Below are 23,035 nucleotides of genomic sequence, written 5' to 3'. Positions count from 1 at the left end.
AACATTTTTTTATGTGTTTTATGACCAAATGTTCATTTAATCCCTCTTACGTTAACTCATTCTTATACTTGGCTGATGAATTTCTTGATCTTTTCTTTATATGTGGATATGTATGCACAAATGTGTACTCAAGAGAAGGAGCCTTTAAAAAAAAAAGGAAATTTGTATCAGGTTAATTTGTATTCTTAGGAGGTAGAAATAGGATTTAAGTTGTTATCCAATGACTTAGATTAATATCTGAATTATAGTCCTCATCCTAAATTTGTTTCTTTCCCCACCCCCATCTGTGACATAAAAAAAGGAACCAAAAATACTTTAATAGCCAAGTAGCTTAAACGATTAACTGCTAATAAAATGTTTTCAAGTTGATGGGAATGAAATCAACACAATTCAACATTTACTGAGCACTTACTTGAGCTAGGTATTGTGTCCAAAGTGCTTATAGTCTAGGAGGGAGATAGAAGTAAGCAAGTGCTTACATGTCCACCATGACAGGGGAATACACAGAGGAGGGGGATACAATCCAGTCAAGGGTTCAGGAATCATTTCTGGAGGAAAGGTATCTGAGCGGAGCTAAGACTACAATTTTCTTCTCCCTCGTTCCCTACTGTCACATATTTTTAATATACTCTTTATAGAAAGTAAATAAAGGTCAACTCCAGATTCACTTAGATCCTGATAAGAAATTCCCAATTAGGATGAGTGTTTTGTCTGTGTGCTTTCATAACACCTTGTGTTAACCCTAAATTATTCCATTGTAGTATAAGTGTCTGTTCCCCCCTTAGATTGGGAATTCCTTGAAAGCAGGCAGTATCTTGTTTACCATAGAAATCTCCAGCACACAGCACAGTATCTGAAATAAGGCAGGCTCAAAAAGGTATGGTTACTGTTCAATACATACTAGTAGTCCTTATTCCTCCACTTAAAAACTCATCTTTTGACTCTTTACCTTTCTTTAGTATAACTTCCAAATTCCAGAAATTTTTATAAGATAAAAACTCTTTATCTACATAAATGTTCAGTTGTCTGTAATTATTAGTGAATATAGTGAGATCAAAAGGACACCTGGTATGTTTTATTGCTAACAGTTCTGTATAGTTGGTTAGTGTTTTGAACTAAATGTTTATGTACCCCCAAAATTCATGTTGCATACACTAACCCCAATGTGATGGAATCTGGAAATGGGGCCTTTGGGAGATAATTAGGTTTGATGAGGTCTTCAGGGTGGAGACCTCGTGATGAGATTAATGCCTTTATAGAAAGAGACACCAGAGAGCACGCTCTCTCTCTCTCCTTGTACACATAAAGGTGAGGTCATGTGAGCACACAGCAAGATGGTGGCTGCCTACAAGTCAAGAGAAAATGAAATCTACCTTGACAGTACTTCGATCCTGTACTTCCCAGCCCCCAGAATGGTGAGAAATAAGTTTCTGTCATTTAAGCCATCCATTCCATGGTATTTTGTTATGGCAGCTCGAGCAGACTAAAACAGATTTTGGTACTGAGAAATGGGGTGATAAGCTTTTAATGACCATTATGATTGCTGGTGGTAAGTCAGTGGTCTAGTTCATTTTGGATTTCTTATTAGAAGGCATCATCAGATATGGCTAATAAAATATGTTTTGATTAGATTAACAGTTATACAAATACAAAGTCATTTGAATTTTAAAAACTCCAATATTTAGTAATAATATTATAACAAGAATCACAAGTCATGGCAATTAAGGATCCTTTTCAGCTAAGAGAGACAATCCCATTCTAGAGTCAATAGTTAGTCTAACTTACTTTGTTTTTGCCTCCTTTAATAAAGAAGGGTCATCCGTGGCCAAATATACTCGTTTTTTGTCCACTTGCATTCTGCGTGAGAGAAGCTGAAAATGTTCTTCAACATGCACCATGTACTCCTCAATGGGATGGAAGGCTGCTTCTGTTCCCACTTTGTCTGTGCGTCTGACGTGGACTCTGGGGGAGATATTCAGATTCTGCTGATAATATCCCAATCCACAAGGTGCTTTGGGGGTACTCAATTTATACCCCTACTCATGGTGGCATTATGGGTACTTTTAGCCAATTTTTCATTTTCACCATTTGAAAAAAATAAAACAAATATTTAAAAACCTCGAACATATTTTCTAACCATATTTGCAGATTAAACAATACAAGAGGAATTAGAAAAGTAAAATCTTAGAAGAATGCTTTCTTATAGAGAAAGTCACTGGCATATCAAGAATAAATGGGAGACTCCATAGTTACACTTCATACTATGCAGCAAAATACCAATGAGAAAAAACAGGTATAACTTCTAAGATTTTTAAGAACAAAATGATAACCAGGATTCACAGTTGTTACTACGGAACATGAAAGATATTGTTTGTAATGTTCTGATGCTATAGTTTTTTGGTTTTTTTTTTCATTTTACCCTGTAGAGTTACTATAACTGTCAGTTTATAGAATTTAAAGTTGTCCAAAAAAACCCCACAGACTTTCATCAACTTTTCCTATAGCACAGTTAAGACAGGCAAACCTTTTAAGGGTTTTTACTATTTCAAGTTCATGGAACCATTCCAGCCCTTTTGTTGTGTGCATAATGAATTTCCTTTCTCCGTTTTTCACTCTATCAAAAGCAAGCAGATACAGATATCTCACTGTCCTATTTAAGAAAAGCCCCAAAATATTAAAATTGGGGACACAGATTTACATTTAGATTTATTTGCACTAAATAAGGCCTTGACTTCCATAGTATTCTCCTCCCATCTTAGTGCTCCCAAAGTAATTTTAAAGGTAATAAGGAATAATAAGAGTCATAGTTGTTTTCAAAAATTAAAGACTCTCCTTAAATCTCTTCCTCCCCCTCAAAATAGGAAAAAGGTAGATTTATTTCCCTGTAGGTCGCAGTATATGGGTATGCCTTAGGCCAAGCCTAAGGCCAGCTTTTTATTATGAATTAGGAGTAAAGGTTTGATTTCAGTGGAGTTACACTGCCATCTTCATGGCTATTTTTTCCATTGCACTCCATACTACATTCCAGATGTGAATACTATCATATGAATATCTATCCTATCATCTTTTCCTTCCCACATCCTTCTTAATCACCGCTTCTCTTGACAAATTAGAATTATCCAGTGTGGTCTATAGAGATGAAGTGGGGCAAAAAGAACAATTCCACTGAATTTCAATGAAAAGTTTCATGAGAAGAAACCCTATTTGATATTCTTTTGTCGTTTTCGTGACCGGCACTCAGCCAGTGAGTGCACTGGTCATTCCTATATAGGATCCGAACCCGCGGTGGGAGCGTCGCCGCGCTCCCAGCGCCGCACTCTACTGAGTGTGCCACAGGCTCGGCCCCTATTTGATATGCTGATTTCACATGTACTTACATTAGCTCTGGAGTCAGTAAATTCTCTACGTATGAAGACTAAGACATGAGGAAAAATGTGGGGAGGAAAATATGAAAATAAAAAACAAAGGAGACCTGTAACAATAGGAGGAAGGGCCAAAGGAAGAGAAGTATCTGAGACAGTAGCAGAGCACTATTAAGCAATTATCTCAGTTGTTAAGTGAACAAAGAAAGAACAGTCTCCCCATGCCCTAAGGTAAACTCTGGAACCTCTGTTCTTTGGTGGGGCTATGAAAATTAAACTATATATTGTAAAGTTCACAATATATTGTAAAGGTACATAAACCTGCTATTACATATAATGGTTTGAAGAAAAAAATCAGATTTTACCCAATAACTGGATGTTTGAAGCCAAGCTTCTTGGTGGACTCTTCTATTTCCTTTTCCAGCCATGGTTGTGGGCGGATCAAGTATTTGACAAACTGGGACACCCACCACACTGCAGGATCACCATGGACTCGTACAAGTCGATCTGCGAGGTCTTCTGGTACAGCCAACGGTAAATACGGAGGACGGGGATGAAGACTGTCTACAATAGGGAGCTCGACCACTTGAACATTTTTGTCCTTCACTTCACCTGACAGAATATCAAAACATATCATCATCACCTACTATATTCTTCACATATCTACCATTCACTTCACCTGACAGAATATCAAAACATATCATCATCACCTACTATATTCTTCACATATCTACCATTCAACAAGAACTCACTCTCAGCGCTTTCATCCTCATAGTAACTCTAAAGACGTATTATAATTTTCACTTTATAGAGGAAGTTAAGTAACTTACTTAAGGTACCAGAGCAAAATGGATAGAGCTGAATTTCACATGCAGGTTGGTCTGCCTTTCAAGTCTATGGCCTTTTCTAAAAATTTTTATCATAACATGCTGTCATATCAACACCTCACAACCTAAGTAAGGATGGTATCCAGCACATAAAGCATATTTAATCAGAGAATAGCCATACTGCCAGTAGACACAGCCAGCTAGCAAAGTTCTGTTCTTTCATTATTGTTGTTTTAGAATTAGATAATAAAGTGCTCTTAATACTTCCAGCTTGTCATTATAACAAATGGCTCTTGCATTACTTTCCTGAGAGAGCACAATGACTCTGAAGATACCTAAAGATTCTAATTATAAGTCAAGCATCTATATCTTTTGGGAAAAAAATTAGATAATTCTAAAGTCCTTTTTTCATTGGCAAAATTACATCATATTTTCAATTATGATAATAATAAAATCTGTGTTGCTTTTTCACCTGGATATTAATTTAAAGTTTGACTGGAGATTAGATCCTAATTTTTACAGATGATGATTACAATGATACTTCTATGTATCATTGTTACTGCTGTTCTATAAACATTTTTTTTTACTTTTTATTTTAACATTTACTTGTACATATTTATGGGGTACAGTGTGTTGTTTCAATGCATGCATATACTGCACAATGATTCACTTAGGGTAATCAATCAACTTTATAACGTAATGATAAGAACAAACCAAAAAGCCAGCACTCCTAGAACTTATTTTACATATTAAAGACCACACAGTAATAACTAGAAGACATAAAGATACCAGGCAGAGAGTTTTCACTAACATAAAACATACCGAGTTAAATTTTCAATAACAGAAATTATTAGCCTAAACATACAAAATAACTCCAGTTAAGATGTTGTCATTGTGCATAATGATTTAGAACACAATCACTAAACCATTAAACAAAGAACACACTTCTAGAAAATAAACCTAGAATATGTTTAAAATGTATTCACTAGAATGAAACAGTCTTCAAATTCTGTTTATTTGTACATATGCAAAATGTTTTAAAATAAATTAAATGATCTGGGAATGTAGTCAATCAAACCCACTGCATGGTTATTAGAAAGTCAGCTTGGTATTACTAATTAAAAACCTCTGGTTAATATTCTCTCTCTGATATGTAACACTCATTTCGGGATACTTAGAACAAAATCCTTGAGATATGACATTTGTTGCATAAATAAAGGGCAATAAAAATTTACCATCAGTATTGTAGTTCATCTAAGGTGTCAGTTAAGAAATGAGTGGGGCACCTTTATCAGATATAAAACTATAATTAAGAGTGTGAGGGGAAATAGTGAAAGGGAGAATATCACTGAAGTTTTAAAGGGTGATAATTGCTTTCCCCCTTATATCTCCTATGAATTTGAAACCAATTGAGAAACAGAGAGAGGAATAGGATGGCAATCAAAATATCAGCTTGATAACCAATGAGGATGAAATCCAGAATATGAATTTTGTGGTTTAGGTTTATGGTTTCATGGACTTTCTAACATTTCCTACCCACGTGTGGTTCCTCCTCCCAAACTTACCAGCTGGATAACACTACTTTCCTTCCAAGTAGAAGGGAAATACGGTAAACAGAAAGAGCAAAAAAGAACCTCTGTACTTTTCCCTTCTAAGAAGTGGAATTAATTTCACTCCTGTAGAAACTCTGAGAGTGAAGGATTCATAGTACCTGCCCACCCCCAACCTCCAGGACAATTATCCAGAATTAGAGAGCTATTAAAGGTATCTTGATACCAAACTGAGACTTTCTTTTTAAGATAATCAGAAAGACTGAAAAAGGAGTAGCTTTCTCATTACATGATTCAATGTTTATTTTAATATTTTATCAAGGCACTGCCTAAAATGATCTCATATACCACCTAAAATCATCCCTAGTAATCTGTACCGGTTTTTGGAGTTTGGGAAACAAATTTATTTGTACAATCAATATGTTTCAATAAAAAATCAATTAAAAAATAAACTTTTTCATTTTACAGAGGAAACAGACTAAGAAAAGTTAAACGAACTTCTCAAAGGTAATTCGGCTAATAAAAGGGCCAGGATCAGACCTTAATGTTCACTCCATTGCTTATACTACATCCAATATTCTGAAATCTACATTTTTAAAAATTTTATTTTTACTTAAAAATAATTGTGTATATTTATGAGGTACAATGTGATGTTTCGATCTATGTATACACTGTAGAATGTATTCATTACATCAAGCTAATTAACATATGCATCACCTTACCAACATCATTTTTTTGTGGTGAGAATGTTAAAATTTTATTCTTTTAGCAATTTTGAAATACACAGTACATTATTATTAATTATGGTCACCATACAATGCCATAGATCATTAAAACGTATTCCTGCAGTCTAAATGAAACTTTGTACCTTTGGTCAACATCTCCCCTTTCCTCATCCCTCCTCCTATCCTCCAGCCTTTGGTAACCATCTTTCTACTCTCTGTTTCTATAAGGCTGACTTTTTTAGATTCTACATATAAGTGAGATCATATAGTATTTGTCTTTTTGTGCCTGGCTTATTTCACTGTTAAAACTGATAAAAAAAAATTCAGTAAAGTTTCAGATTACAAAATCAGCATACAAAAATTAGTAGTGTTTCTATATGCTAACAAACTACTTGAAAAAGTAATTAACAAAACAATTCTATTTACAAGAGAATCAAAAATAAAATAAAATACTTGAGTACATTTAACCAAGAAAGTGAAAAATCTGTACACTGAAAACCATAAAACACTGATAAAAGAAATTGAAAAAGACAGAAATAAATGGAAAAATTTTCCATGTGCATGGGCTCAAATAATTAATATTGTTAAAATGTCCATACTACCCAAGGTGCTCTACAGATTCAATGTAATCCCTATCAAAGTTCTAATGTCATTTTTCACAGAAATAGAAAAAATCCTAAAATCCACATGGACCCACAAAAGACTGAATAGCCAAGGCAATCTTGAGCAAAAAGAACAAAGTGGAGGCATCATATTCCCTGGTTTTAAAATATATTTTAAAGTTATCATAATCAAAACAGCATGGTACTAGCATAAAAACAGGCATATCGACCAATGGAACAGGACAGAAAGCCCAGAAGTAAACCTAAGTATTTATAGTCAACTGATTTTTGGCAAAGGTGCCAAGAACACATGATGGAGAAAGAACAATCTCTTAAATAAATGATGCTGGGAAAAGTGGATATCCATATGCAGAAGAATGAAATTGGACTATTACCTCACACCATATACAAAAACCAACTCAATACAAATAAAAGACTTAAACATAAAACTCAAAACTATAAAACTGCTAGAAGAAAACATAGGGGAAAGCTACATGATGTTGGTCTGGGAGATGATTTCTTGGATAGAACTCCAAAAGCACAGGAACCAAAAGCCAAAATGGACAAATGGGACTGTATCAAACTAAAAAGCTTCTGCACAGCAAAGGAAACAACAGAGTGAAGAGACAACCCACGAACTGGAAAAAAATATTTGCAAACCATACATCTGATAAGGGGCTAATATCCAAAACATATAAGGAACTCAACTCAATAGCAAGAAAACAAATAACCCAATTAAAAAGTGGGCAAAGGTGGCCAGCTGCCAAAAACTAAGTAAAAAATAAAAATAAAAAATGGCCAAAGGATCTGAAAAGACATTTTTCAAAAGAAGAGATATGAATGGCCAACAGATATATGAAAAAATGCTCACATTTCTAATCATCAGGGAAATGCAAATAAAACCACAATGAGATACCACCTCACACCTGTTAGAATGGCTATCATCAAAAAGACAAATGATAACAAATGTTGGCGAGGATGTGGAGAAAAGGGAACCCTTGTATGCTGTTGGTGGAAATGTAAATTAGTTCAGCTATTTTGAAACCTACATTTTTTTCAAAAGGCATTTAAGTATGGCACCTTTGATCAAGCAAGAGAGCCCTGCCAATCTATTAAGACTTTAGTGTTCTAAAAAAATGCATTGTATCAACCTTCCAGCAGAGAATGTTTTATATGTATAAATCATACATGTTAGCACTATTCATTTACCAAAAAATTAGTACAAACTAGCCTGGGCTTTAGACAACTGATTACCCAGTTCAACTTTAATTGATACGAACATTATTAATTATTTGGGGTAACCATTTTCAAGACTATCTCTCTGCTATGGTCTGAGTGTCTGTGTCCCCCACCCCTCCACCCCACTGAATCCATATGTTGAAATCCTAACCCCCAAAGTGATAGTAGTAGGAGGTGAGGACTTTGGAAGGAGGACTCTGCCCTCATGAATGGATTAATACACTTATAAAAGAGACCCCAGAGAGCTTGTTTGTCCTTTCCACCATGCGAAAACACAGCAAGAAGGTGCCTCTATGAGGAAGCACGACTTCAGCAGGCAATGAATCTGTTGGTGCCTTGATCTTGGATTTCACAGCCTACAGAACTGTGAGAAATAAATTTCTGTTGTTTATAACCCACCCAGTTTATGGTATTTTGTTACAGCAGCCCAAACAGACTATTACAATTCTGTTGCTAATAATCCTGTTTTATAAGATCATTCTCTTTGCCAAGGGCAGATAAGACTAATAGGCTTGCTAGGACACTTATAGCCCTCTGCCAGGACCATAGCTCTTTGAAAGGAACAATCTGCACAGCTATAAGCAAGCACCTCTACAGAAGCCCTCTTCCCTGTTAGCCAATTCATATAAGCCATATATAAAAGGATTATTCTGTCATCATTCCACATAACAGAAGACAAAGACCCTAGTCCTGGTCAATTAGTATTACTGGTCTTTATTACTCAAAAGAAAAGTCTTGAGAAACTTAACATCTACTATGAATGAATAGATTCTGCTGTTAAGAAAAATGTTTCAAGCATGCAAAGGATTTTGGGCACCAGTCCATGAGATTCTTCTGCATTTACTGTCACCTTTCTTCAGTTGCTACTCAGCAATGGTTAGCACTCTGACTTTGAGAGATAAGCAGAATTCAGGAGGGGGAATCCTGAAGACAGAACTCAAGGTGAAGAGGTCTGGGATAGGGTTGCCAGTTGAGAAAAATCTCTGATAAGACATCACTGCTTGAAACTAAATTTTACTTCTGCAGAGGAAAGGATTATTAGCAATATTTGGGGATTCTAAACCAGAAAAGCTATCTGCTTTCTAGACTCAAGCCTCATAAAAAGGCTCACTACCTCACAACCCATGGAGATCCTGACTTCCCCTGAATATGTACAGAGGAGTAGAGTGAGATTTTATATTCTCTTCCTGTGGGTTGCTTTGAATGGTTATAGCTGCTAGGTGCCATCACATCCAACAGCCATCCCAAGAACTGTGCAAATTGCTGAGACTTGTGGTCCTGCTGGGGAAGACTGGAGCAGAGACATCAAGCAAAATATACTGAGGAAATGCCTATTCATGCAGTGTCTTGACTGTAGCATGCTGTGATTAAGAGTATGGACTTTGGAATCACAAAAGCTGGTGTTCAAATCCTCTATCACTTAACAGTTGTGTGACCTTGAATAAGCTATGCTTAACTTCAACCCAGTTTCATCATCTGGAAAATGGCATTAATAATAGCACCTTACTCATCTGTAAAACAGGATTAATAATAGTATCTTATTCATCGAGTTATATTAAGGATGAAATGAGATGTTGCATGTAGAAAGCCATGCACAATTTCTGACACAGTAATTCTTAAAAAAATTTAACTCTTTATCTTGGGGTAAATTCTGCTGAGCAACTCTCAAGAAGCCAGCTACAGTCTGGTTCTGGAAGAGATTTGCCAAAATATCATATTCTCTGAAAATGTATGAAATGCTCACTTCAGTGAGCACTTTCCTCCCAAAGTATATCTTATTCATGCTGTTTACCACAGGCAATAGAACAATGAACAGATTTTATCTATTCAAAATATTCAACAAATGATCAAACTGAAAGCTAGGACTTACCACCTTGACTTGACCAAACTCTGCTCTGTATCGAAACAAAGAGTAGCAGCTAGTTGTCTAAAGCAGTAATACCTTCTGCTTATATTACAGCAAGGGATTTGTATGTTTAACTTATATAAAGACTATCTAGACTTCTGAGATTTACATTTTCTTTAACAGTTTGTGGCCAAATATGACTCTGATTAAATTCTTAGTAAACTATCTGAGACTTGTTAGAGGAGGTAAGAGTAAAAGCAGATCAAGACTGAAAGCTAACTAGCTTTTCTTCATTAGACACAAAAGATGGCCATTAAAAAAAAAAAAAAAAAAAAAACAAGAAATGTATGAGGTCTGTTCTTTGGGATTTCAAAAATGATGACATAAATATTTATATCCTCATTTAATGATGAATATTCTCATTTAAAATATGAAGGAAAGATATACTATAAAAAGTGAACATCTAGGCTACTCTCATTTTGTTTTTAAACCACTTCAGCTGATAGAAATCTCTTCGTGAACTTGAATAAGCAGCATATGAATTCTATCACGGCTCTACTTAAGCAACAACTCCAAAGACAATTATTACTGGCAGTTTGAAGCCTTCAACTAATTGAATGAAAAGTTCTAAATTGAATCATACAAAACACTGTATAGTATTAGCAACATTCTTAAGAATTAGCATATCACATTGTGGGAATGACTGGGCAGCATTCTCATGAGGTGCTTGCTGCTTTTACTAGCAACAGAAATGCCTTACAAAGGCAACTAGACTCATGGTTCACTGACCTCAATGAAATTCTGAAAGATTTAACTCTGGATTGGGGACTAAAAGAAATGAGTCATAGAAAATATGTAATATCTTAGTAAGTTATGTAGTTGAGGATAAGTGCCTTGGGTTGAATGTCCCCCCCAAACTTAGTCCTCACTGTGACAGTGCAAAAGGGGGTGGAAAATCCTATTATGATAATTAAAAGGCGGGGCTTTGGAGAGGTGATTAGATTGTAGAACCATGCCATAGTGAATGGGTTAAAAATGGTGGGCAGGAGCATGGTTCCAAAGGCTTTAAAAGGAGAGTGAATGAGGAGGTTAGTTTCTCTGCTCTGCTCTCTCTGCTTCCACCATTTTGAAATGTGAGGGGTCAATGTCACCACCACCAGATGTGTTCCTTGGACTTTGGACTTCCTAGCCTCAGAATCTGTAAGAAATAAATTTCTTGTTTCTTTACAAAATACCCAGTTCTGTATATTTTGTTATAAGCAACAGAAACAGACTGATACAATAAGACAGGCAGGGCAGTGTCAAAAGCAAAAAGGCCAAAGAGGTTTGTTTGCTTCATGCTGCTAAACAGAAGGCTCCCTTCAGTCATTCTTAATGTTTCTGAAATAAATACACACACACACACACACACACAGTCATCCACCACATAACAACATTTGCCATACAATGACGTTTTGGTTAACAACAGACACACGTATGGCAGTAGTCCCACAAGAGTATAATGGAATTGAAAAATTCTTGTCTCCTAGTGACATCATAGCTGTCATAACATTGTAGTGCAATTATTTAATTTTATAAATTTAGTGTAGCCTAAGTGTACAGTGTTAATGAAGTCTACAGTACAGTAATGCCCTAGGGCTTCACATTCACTCACCACTCACTTACTGACTCACCCAGAGCAACTTCCAGCCCTGCAAGCTCCATTCATGGTAAAGTGCCCTATACAGGTATACCATTTTTCATCTTTTATACTATATTTTTACTATACCTTTCCTATGTTTAGATACACAAATATTTACCATGTGTTACAATTGCCTATAGTATTCAATACAGTAACATGTTATACAGGTTTGTAGCCTAGGAGCAACAGACTATACCATATAGCTTAGGTGTGTAGTAGGCTATACCACCTGGGTTTGTGTAAGTATATTCTATGATGTTTGCATAACTACAAAATCATATAATGACACATTTCTCAGAATGTATCCCCCTGTCATTAAATGATGCATGACTCTCTCTCTCTCTATATATATATATATTTAAAATACACACACACACACACACACACACACACACACACAATTGTTATTTTGCCAAGAGGCTGCAGTCACTCTACAGACAGCTTGCTCATAAAAAGGATGGATACTGCCAACAGTCTCTTTGATAAGGCCCGATAATTTCATGGCTAGAAGTTTGGGGAAGGTTTTTTGTTTATTTGGTCTATTTTTCTATAAGTTAATACTCTCTCCTAACTTAGAACTTCCGTCCAGCTCAAAGGATACCAAAGATCCTAGAATAGCTTCTCTCATTGGCAAGAAACAAAAGAATAGTGGAATGGAAAGCAGTGGGAAGACAAGGCTAAATTTCATCATAAATTTGATGAAAAAATTTACTAAGAACCAAACTCCAACTTCCCTTTCTCCCATTCCCTTATAAAAAATCACAATCACAATTTCACTCTCCTATTCCTCTTATTCTTTCACTACGTCACGTCTCCTTGAAAGAAATAGCTAGAGAATTCTTGAAAGGTGTGCCATCAGGATTTCACAGGATGGAGCTATCAGTCAGCGCGCTGGATTCCCTTTTGCTTTGGGGGAATTTTATAGCTGCCTCTAGGATTAGCATAGATGGAGAGTTAAGAATGAGATGTTTCACAATGGATTTAAGGCTATTTGTAATTTTTCTGCTATATCATCCAATTATGTTAAATCAGGAAGGCCTAATTTGGGTTTCTTGATGATGGGGTAAAGATCAATTCTAATACCCTAAAACACAAGAACTATAACTAGAAATTCTGGCTACACCATGGGACAATAAAATAAAAACAGAGCCATGTTGAAGAAAATAACAGTAACAAAACAGTTAAGACTTTTGTGGAATATGAGGGGAGAAGATAGCTTAATTAGTGTAACACTGTGCTAAAGTGCTATGCAAATTGCTGATAAAATAGACATGTCTTAGCCTACTAACATAGTAACTGGAACAGCAAATCTCTCTAGTATTGTAAGCTGTATCAATCTACAAAGTACCAGCAGCTCCAACAGTAACCCTACCATCACTCCCTTCTCTAACTCTTGCTGCCATCTTAGACTGCAGAATATATCTTCTTTCACAGCTGCCTCTGCTTCCATTGTGAAAGAAAGAAGGCAGGCTGTGGGGTATGGCCTTATGTGCCAAGCCACTGCTGCTGTTGTCACTATTGCTGCTGATCTGGCGAAAGTCACCTCACTCTCCGCTTCTTCTAGGTTGTATAACACCTCTAGAAAGAGAGCTAATATTTTACAATCTATAGCTTCTGATGGCATAGCTGAGACAAATACCATAAAGGCATTGCCTCAAAAATGGCTATATTTTACCCTTTTTGGTTTAACTGGAGAAGAACTGGGGATATCTATAAATGAAGAAAAAGCACTTTGAGATGAAAAGTATGAAACCTTCACTAATAAAGCATCAAAAGGGGAGGAAGGAGTATACATGTAGCAAACAGGGCAAAGAGGAGACGTCTGATATGGTGAGAAGTAGTCTTTGGCATAAAAAAGACAATACTCTGTACAGATTTGATACTTCACACTATGCCCCCATGAAATTTCTCATTTAGGCTTAAGATGGGTTCAGCATCCCCACAACCTTCTTTAGAACCTGAACTAGAATCTGTAAAAGAAGACTTCTGCCACTCCCTTGCCAAGAAGGTTATTCACTGTTTTCCATCTTATGCAACATGCTTCTCAACCTGTAGATAGTTGTCAATTGTCCACAAAGTCTTACCAAATCATTTTACTATATTCCTATCTTCATTTCAAGTCATAAAGATTTTGGTAGGGATGAAAGTCCAGACTATGTTCTTTCTATATGCTTTACTTCTTATCAATGACCCATGCTATAAGCCACTTTTAACATTCCCCAGCACTCTACCAGTACTTGAGTCAAGAGCTAACACTTACTGAGCACCAACTATATGCCAGGTACTGAACTGAATGTTTTCCATACATTATCTCAATTAATTCACAAAGTCTTCATGAGGTTAAGTACTCTCTTACTACCATTTTATAGCTGAAGTGAAGTAACTTATTCAGAGTCATTCAGCTAGTAGCAGTCACAGACAGGAGTTAAACCCAGACATTCTGATTCCACAATCTGAAGTCTTACCCCATCCCTCTTCCATTATCACAAAGTTTCAGAGGAAAACAAAATGGTTCTTCACTGAATAACACAGATGGGGGGGGGGGGGGAGAATCCAGGTGTGAGTTTAATAGCACGGAAAAGGGAAAGGAATGTTCTAGAGAAGTTCCTATGGGTAAGGTCCAGATCTCACTACAGTGTGCACTAGGAATCTAATGTTATAACCTAGGAATTTATTGCTAAATAAAAGATACAAATTTTAAATGCTGGTCATCATTGTACCTCTACAAAGCAATTAGTAGACGTGAACTGCGGCTTAACAACTTTACTCATTTTCACTTTGGGCTCATACTGGGATCCCCGAAGAAACAAAAATAATAGCTAAAGACAGCTCATCTCAAATTTAAATTATCTGTATGGAACAATTAGGGTGCTTTTAAGTCAGCTTAAAGCTCATGGTATTACTAAGAGTTAATAATACCTTCATAATTTGATTGTAAAGAAAGAATGTAAATTAGCTGACCTGTGACAGACTTACTTCCTAATAATTATACAATAAGCTTTTCATGAAAGAAAAATAGCCTACTTTGAAACAGAGAACGTAGAAGCAAAGTTATCATAAAGAGATTTATTAAACTTGTAAACTACTCTCCCTATTATCTACTTAAATACTTCCAACTATTAAAAATTGAAGCAAAAATATTTTGCAATCTAATATTCTTGTCCTTAAAATATACTTTATTATATTTATTTATATTATTATAATTTCTAAAGGTGATTAATTTCCGTACATTATCTCAATTAATCCACAAAGAATAAAACAATTTCAATTTACTCATGAAGACTTTATAAATTAAAGTATCTTTTTCTGATGATATGAACCAAAATTTAAGATATAACAAACTGATGGTATCCAAAATGAATCACAAAATAAATACAAATATTTTGTATTTTCAGATATAAATTTCAGCCCTGATTATTATTAAAACAAACTTTATTCTTGTCAGTGGAATTTCTAAAAGGTTAAAAAGATTAAAGAGCTTTTAGAGGTTATACAAAATGATTTTTAAGTTAATTCAACAGATCACTAAGTTAAATATACATACATGAATAGCGACAATCATGATATGTTATGAATAAATTTGTGCGGTTTCACTACTGTACCTCCAGAATGTTCTAATTAAAAAAAAAAAGTCATATTATTTAGGAGGATAGAAACCTCCCAAATGACAACAGAATAATACTCTTCTACCTGAACAGGTAAAAGCTGAGAGGGGATATGTTCAAAGCCCGTGAAATCACAAAATACTCAGATATGGTGTCCAAGAATGTGTTCACCATATCTCAGAATTAGGGATCTCTCATTGGTGTTTGAAAGAAGCAGCTTAAGAATAAGTAAAATAAAGCATAATTTTACACAACAGGAAAAATTTTTACAGAACTCATTATTCCAAGAGAATATAAAAGCAAGAGATAATATGTTTGGAGAAAAATATGAATGTTCAGACCTTGAAATCATGGATGGCAACCATATCTCCTATGAAATCAATAACCATTGTTAAATCAGAGTAGAGAACTGGATGAATCAGTGGTATGACCCAAAATGCTCTCCTTACGTCTCATTACACAGGGAACAACATATACATTATGAGATGGTTATATATCAGTTGAGAAGAATACATTTTCTTTGTGTACCAACAAACATGCTATTTCTCTTCCCTGCAGTATGGAGGTGAGAGATAAATATAACACAGAAACAAGAAAAGGATATAAAATTCATAAAATAAAGGACATTGGAATTCTGAAGTTACTATTACATACAGCAAGCAAAACTTGTACATGATTCACTCTTACCAATTTCAAAATCCAATAAATATTTTTTGAAAACTGTGTAAGGGATCACTGGTTACAAGGAATAGAAACTTAGTTAAATTAGCTCAAGTGAGAAAGATTACTGAAAGAATACAAGAGAATTACCAAGAGACAAAGAGCAGAAAGTACAACTGGATCTTACAGGAAATGGGAAACCTACAATTCTTACCATCTCTCTTGTGGCCACATGGTCAGAGCAGGTCTGCTATACTCTCCTTTCTGCTAACCAACTTCCCTTTTGCTCAGGGCCCATCTTGTGGGCATCAGCTTCAGTTTATGGGATTTTACAGCTTAGTCTTACCCTCATATAAACTAGAGTTTCTGTCTTGTAATAATACTAACACTTACTGAGACCATGTGCTGAGCACTGTGCTAAATGCTTAGAATTATTATTTCTTTTAATTACTAAAATGACTGTATAGATGACCAGTGAGGAAGTTGGAATCCACACCCATCGGGCTCCAGAGTTGGAAAGCTCAACTACCAGGTTATATTACCTCTCAGCAGAGAATCTCATTGGCACAGTTCATCCTAAATGTTTCCCAGGGCCAGGTGATCATCTTGGTCTGAACAGTTATGAATAAGTGTGTGTGTGTGCACAAACAAGTGTGTGCACATGTGTGTGTTTAGGAGAGGAGTGATTAGATGATATGCACAAGACAGCAAGCATTGTATTTTCCAAGCAGATCCTATTAGATGGCATGTGGGAAGTTAATAACTGGTATCCTTGGTCCCAATATCCTTGTACTCTACACAGAAGTAGCACAGTAAACTTTTGGCTTTCAGGAATTAAAAATTTCAGGAATTTAACTCTTAAGTTAATAACTGGTATCCTTGGTCCCAATATCCTTGTACTCTACACAGAAGTAGCACAGTAAACTTTTGGCTTTCAGGAATTAAAAATTTCAGGAATTTAACTCTTAAGAACATCCATGTACATATCTTTATCACTGCGTTTTCAAAGCTGCATTATAATTATGTTTTGTGTTTCTGTCTTCCCCACAAGTCTGGAACAAGGACATAAAACTAAGCCTATTCATGTTTATTGCCTCAGCAACTACCACTATCCCAGGCACATAGAAAGCAAAAAATAAATGTTTAATTGAACAAATGAATTTAATATTATAAAGTGCTGTATTTAATAGTCTGCGGTAAGAAGTAATCACTTAGCTAGGTAGTAGAAGAACTTACCATCCAGCATCACAATCTCAATGTTACGGGTAAATTTTGAGATTTGTGATTATCACCAGTTTTACTGCTTTAAGATGCAAAATGGTCAATACTAATCAGGTTCTGCCACTATTTAAGAACTCCACCAGTTTAAGATAATAGTTTAAGACCACAAATACCCAGGAAAGAGTAAATAAATACTTGCTAGGCTACATGGACACTTTTATTCTTCTCATTGTTTGCTCACTACTTCAGAAATATATAGTCATTCTGTCTTAGATTCCATCAACATTTTATAAACATATACTACATAAATAGTACATGACAGGAAAGGAGGTATCATTCTTGCTTTTGTTAATTTTGTTATTATTTCACTGTTCACTTTCCCAGGGAGTTGAACCTAATTTCCTAGACCCAAAGAATTATCTTGGAGAGTTATAGACCACAGAATCTATATTTTAGTTATTTAACAATATCAGAACTTATGGTTCATTTTTACATGAAGTACAGAGCCATATGAAATTATGCTAGGCATGCAGTACTGCTTGAATAATGTCTACCCCTCCATTCAGAATTTTGCAGGTTTCACATTCTATAATAACTTTAAGTAGATAATGAAATTCATTTATCAGATTTTCACTTGAAATATTTCTACATATCATAACAGAAAATAGAGAAATAAACTAAACATTACATTTAAAAGTAATTTATTTTATATTCCTTTTTATTGCTGCTTTGTGATCATTATTAAAACATACTGTACTTTTTTTCAGTTCAGGAAAAATGTTCACATATTAGCTCAGTTCATACTCAACTGAGCTCTCTGTTCTCAATGCCTACCCTCAAGAGAAACTAGTTTACCAGAGCTTAACCTACCAAGGTTTTATTAAAGCCTAACCTACGTGGGGAAAGGAAAATACCCAACTGAGACTCTTTAAAAGACTAAGACCTAATCATAATATTATCAAAAACTTCTCTCCCCACAGCATACCACCACATCAACTGGGCTGATGAATAATAATGAGGGATTACAGCTAAAATAACTAAGGAATCGGGTGCCGAAGGACAAGCCCAGCCCAGGCCAGTGCACACCACCCAGAGAGGCCCCCCCCAGAGAGAGGCACGAGAGCTGCCAGGACCATGTGCCCTGAGCCAATGCTGGAGCAGGTAGGCACCACCGTGGGACCCCCAGCCCAGGCAAGTGCACACTGCCCAGAGAGGACCAAGCCTCCCGTCCACAGGCACTGAGGCAGCCCTGCCAAATTGGCAGTCCCAGCAGGATCCTAGCCAGACATTACAGTCAAATGAGTGGACTGTGAAATCTCCTGCCACAATGACTAACCACCAAAGGAAAGATACCAGACATATGAAAAACCAAGAAAGTGCACCAACAAAGGGCAATAATAACTCTCAAGCTCTAGATCCTACAGAACAGGAAGTCCTTGAAACGACTGACAATGAATTTTGAGTGTTAATTCTAAGGAAACTAAATGAGATACAAGAAAACTCAGTTAGACAACACAATGAAATGAGAAAAAGTATATAGGACCCGAAAGAAGAAATGTACAAAGAAATTAATGCCCTGAAAAAGAATGTAGCAGAGCTTCTGGAGCTGAAGAATTCATTCAACAAAATAAAAAACACAACAGAGAGTTTAACCAGCAGGCTAGAACAAGCAGAAGAGAGAATTTCTGACCTTGAAGATGGGCTGTTTGAAATAATACAGACTGACAAAAAAAAAAGAAAAGAAAAAAGAATTTAAAACATTGAAGAAAATCTAAGAGAGATAACAGACAGCCTTAAGCACTCAAATATCCGAATCACGGATATTCCAGAAGGGGAGAAAAAAGGAAATGGCATTGCAAACATATTCAATGAAATAATGGCAGAAAACTTCCCAGGTATACAGAAAGACACATCTTCAGATTCAGGAGGCTCAAAGATCACCAAACTTATTCAACCCAAAAAGGTCCTTTCCAAGACATGTTATAGTCAAACTGGTAAAACTCAAACACAAAGAGAGAATCTTAAAAGCTGAAAGAGAGAAGTGTCAAGTCATCTATAAGGGAGCCTCAATCAGACTAACATCAGACTTTTCCTCACAAAGCCTAAAAGCTAAAAAAGAATGGGATAATATATTCAAAATACTAAAAGACAAAGATTGCCAGCCAAGAATACTTTACCCAGTAAGGCTATACTTCTGAAATGAAGGACAAATAGTGTATTTCTCAAACAAACAAAACATGCGGGAGTTCGCTACCACACAACCAGCCTTACAAGAAATTCTCAAGGAAGTACCGAGTTTGGTACCTGAAAAACAACCACCACTGCCATAAATACTCAGGAAAAAACAAAACCCAATACTAAAATAAAACTGGTAACAATAAAGAGAATAAAAAGTTTATCTACCACCCCAAGAAACCAACAAATACAGAAGACAAACAGTAAATCAGAAAGGAACAAAAGACCCTAAAGACATCCAAACAAAAATCAATAAAATGTTAGAAGAAAATCAACACTTTTCAATAACAACTCTTAATGTAAAAGGATTAAATTCTCCACTCAAAAGACACAGACTGACTGACTGAATTAAAAAGGTGGACCCAACTATATACTGCCTTCAAGAGACTCACCTCACCTATAAAGACACACATAGACTAAGAGTGAAAGGATGGAAAAAGATATACCATGCAAACAGAAATGAAAAATGAGCTGGAGTAGCTATTCTTATATCTGATAAAATAGACTTTAAACTAAAAACCATAAAAAGAGATAATGAGGGCCACTACATAATGATAAAAGGATTGATCCATCAAGAAGACATAACAATCATAAAAATATACACACCCAATGTTGGAGCGGCCAGATTTATAATGCAAACTCTATTAGACCTAAAGAATGAGATAGACACTAATACCATAATAACAGGGGACCTGAACACCCCACTCTCAGTATTGGACAGATCATGTAGGCAAAGAATCAGCAGAGAAATACAAGATCTAAACCACACTTTAGACCAATTGGACTTAGCAGATATCTACAGAAAATTCCATCCAACGAGCTCAGAATATTCATTCTTCTCATCAGCACATGGAACATTCTCTAGGAGAGATCACATGTTAGATCACAAATCAAGTCTCAACAAATTCAAACAAATTGGGATTATTCCATGTACTTTTTCAGATCACAACGGATTAAAATTAGAAAACAGTGACAAACGAAACTCTGGAAACTATACAAATACATGGAAATTAAACAGCATTCTACTTAATGACATATGGGTCCCAAGAAGAAACTAAACAGGAAATAAAAAAATTTATTGAAACTAATGAAAATAGTGATACATCATACCAAAACCTGTGGGATACTGCAAAAGCAGTACTAAGGGAGAAATTTATAACATTAAATGCTTAGTTCAGAAGAACGGAAAGACGGCAAGTAAACAACCTAACACTTCACCTTAAAGAACTAGAAAAACAAGAACAATCCAAACCCAAAGTTTGCAGATGGAAGGAAATAATTAAAATCAGAGCAGAACTTAATGAAATAGAAACCCAAAAAACAATGCAAAATATCAATAAATCAAAAAGTTGGTTTTTTAAAAAGATAAATAAAATTGACAAACCATTAGCAAGACTAATTAAAAAAAGAAGAGAGAAGACCCAAACAGCAAAAATTAGAAATGAAAAAGGTGATATTACAACTGATACCTCTGAAATACAAGACATCATTAGAGACTACTATAAATAACTGTATGCCAACAAATTTGAAAATCTGGAGGAAATGGATAAATTTCTGGACACACACAAACTACCAAAACAGAGCCAAGAAGATACAGAAAACCTGAACAGACCAATAGCAATAAAAGAGATTGAAGCTGTTATCAGAAGGCTCCCAAAAAAGAAAAGCCCAAGACCAGATGGGTTCACTGCAGAATTCTACCAAATCTTCAAGGAGGAATTTATAGCAATTCTCTACAAACTATTCCAAAAGATTGAAACAGAGGCCATTCTCCCAAACTCATTCTATGAAGCAAACATCACCCTATACCAAAACCAGACAAAGATACAACAAAAAAAGAAAACTACAGGCCAATATCCTTGATGAATATAGATGCAAAAATCCTCAATAAAATACTAGCTAACAAAATACAGCAACACATACACAACATTATCCACCATGATCTAGTGAGATTCATCCCAGGGATGGAAGGTTGGTTCAACATATGCAAATCAATAAGTGTGATACACCACATCAATAAAATCAAAGACAAAGACTATATGATCATCTCTATAGACAATGAAAAAACATCTGACAAAATTCAACATTCATTCATGATAAAGACTCTCTACAAGTTAGGAATAAACAGAAAGTATCTCAACATAATTAAAGCCATATGATAAGCCCACTGCCAATATCATCCTGAATGGGGAAAAGCTGAAAGCTTTTCCTTTAAGAACAGGAACTAGACAAGCATGCCCACTCTCACCACTCCTGTTCAACACAGTGTTGGAAATACTAGCCAGAGCAATCAGAGAAGAGAAGGAAATAAAGGGCATTCAGATTGGAAAAGATGATGTCAAACTGTCCCTATTTGCAGATGACATGATCCTATGTATAAAACAGCCTAAAGCCTCTACAAAAAAACTCTTAGAATTGATAAATGATTTCAGCAATGTTGCAGGATACAAAATCAACACACAAAAATCAGTAGCATTTCTATACTCCAACAGTGAACCTGAAGAAAAAGAAATCAAGAAAGCTAGCCCATTTACAATAGCCACCAAAAATTAAACACTTAGGAATAAAGTTAACCAAGGACGTAAAAAATCTCTACAATGAGAACTGCAAATCACTGTTGAGAGAAATTAAAGAGGACACAAGAAGATGGAAAGAGATCCGATGCTCTTGGATTGGAAGAATTAACATTGTGAAAATGTCCATACTACCCAAAGTGATTTACAAATTCAATGCAATCCCCATCAAAATTCCAATCACATTTTTCTCTGAAATGGAAAAAACTATCCTAACATTTGTATGGAATAACAAAAGACCATGAATAGCTAAAGCAATACTGAGCAAAAAAAATAAAGCTGGAGGCATAACACTACCTAACTTTAAACTATACTACAAAGCTATTATAACCAAAACAGCATGGTACTGGCATAAAAACAGACACACTGATTAATGGAATAGAATAGAGAATCCAGAAATCAACCCATACATCTACAGTCATCTGATTTTTAACAATGGCACCAAGTCTACACACTGGGAAAGAGATTGCTTCTTCAGCAAATGGTGCTGGGAAAACTGGATATCCATATGCAGGAGAATGAAACTAGACCTGTACCTCTCACTGTATACCAAAATCAATTCAAAAATGGATTAAAGAATTAAATATACACCCTGAAACAATAAAACTTCTTAAAGAAAACAGGAGAAACACTCCAGGAAGTAGGATTGAGCACAGACTTCATGAATACGACCCCAAAAGCACAGGCAACCAAAGGAAAAATAAACAAATGGGATTATAGCAAACTAAGAAGCTTCTGCACAGCAAAAGAAACAATTAACAGAGTTAAAAGACAACCAACAGAGTGGGAGAAAATATTTGCAAAATATACATCTGACAAAGGATTAATATCCCAAATACACACGTAACTCAAACAACTTTACCTTAAAAAAAACAAATAACCCAATTAAAAAATGGGCAAAGGAGCTGA

General features: G+C 35.5%; 1 protein-coding gene across 4 annotated transcripts in view; it reads right to left on the bottom strand.

The window, feature by feature from the left end:
- Positions 1 to 23,035, bottom strand: part of FUT8 (fucosyltransferase 8) — a 332,924-nt gene that overhangs the window by 19,404 nt on the left and 290,485 nt on the right. For all 4 annotated transcript variants that reach the window (XM_063089805.1, XM_063089804.1, XM_063089806.1 and 1 more), the window contains 2 exons: positions 3,728 to 3,974; positions 1,786 to 1,962 (listed from right to left, as the gene is read on the bottom strand). In XM_063089805.1, the coding sequence (XP_062945875.1) occupies positions 1,786 to 1,962; positions 3,728 to 3,974 (424 nt within the window). The remainder of the gene's footprint in view (positions 1 to 1,785; positions 1,963 to 3,727; positions 3,975 to 23,035) is intronic.

Source organism: Cynocephalus volans, chromosome 3 (genome assembly GCF_027409185.1).
Source record: "Cynocephalus volans isolate mCynVol1 chromosome 3, mCynVol1.pri, whole genome shotgun sequence".
NCBI classification, from domain to species: domain Eukaryota; kingdom Metazoa; phylum Chordata; class Mammalia; order Dermoptera; family Cynocephalidae; genus Cynocephalus; species Cynocephalus volans.
This window is presented reverse-complemented; position numbering and strand designations above follow the sequence as displayed.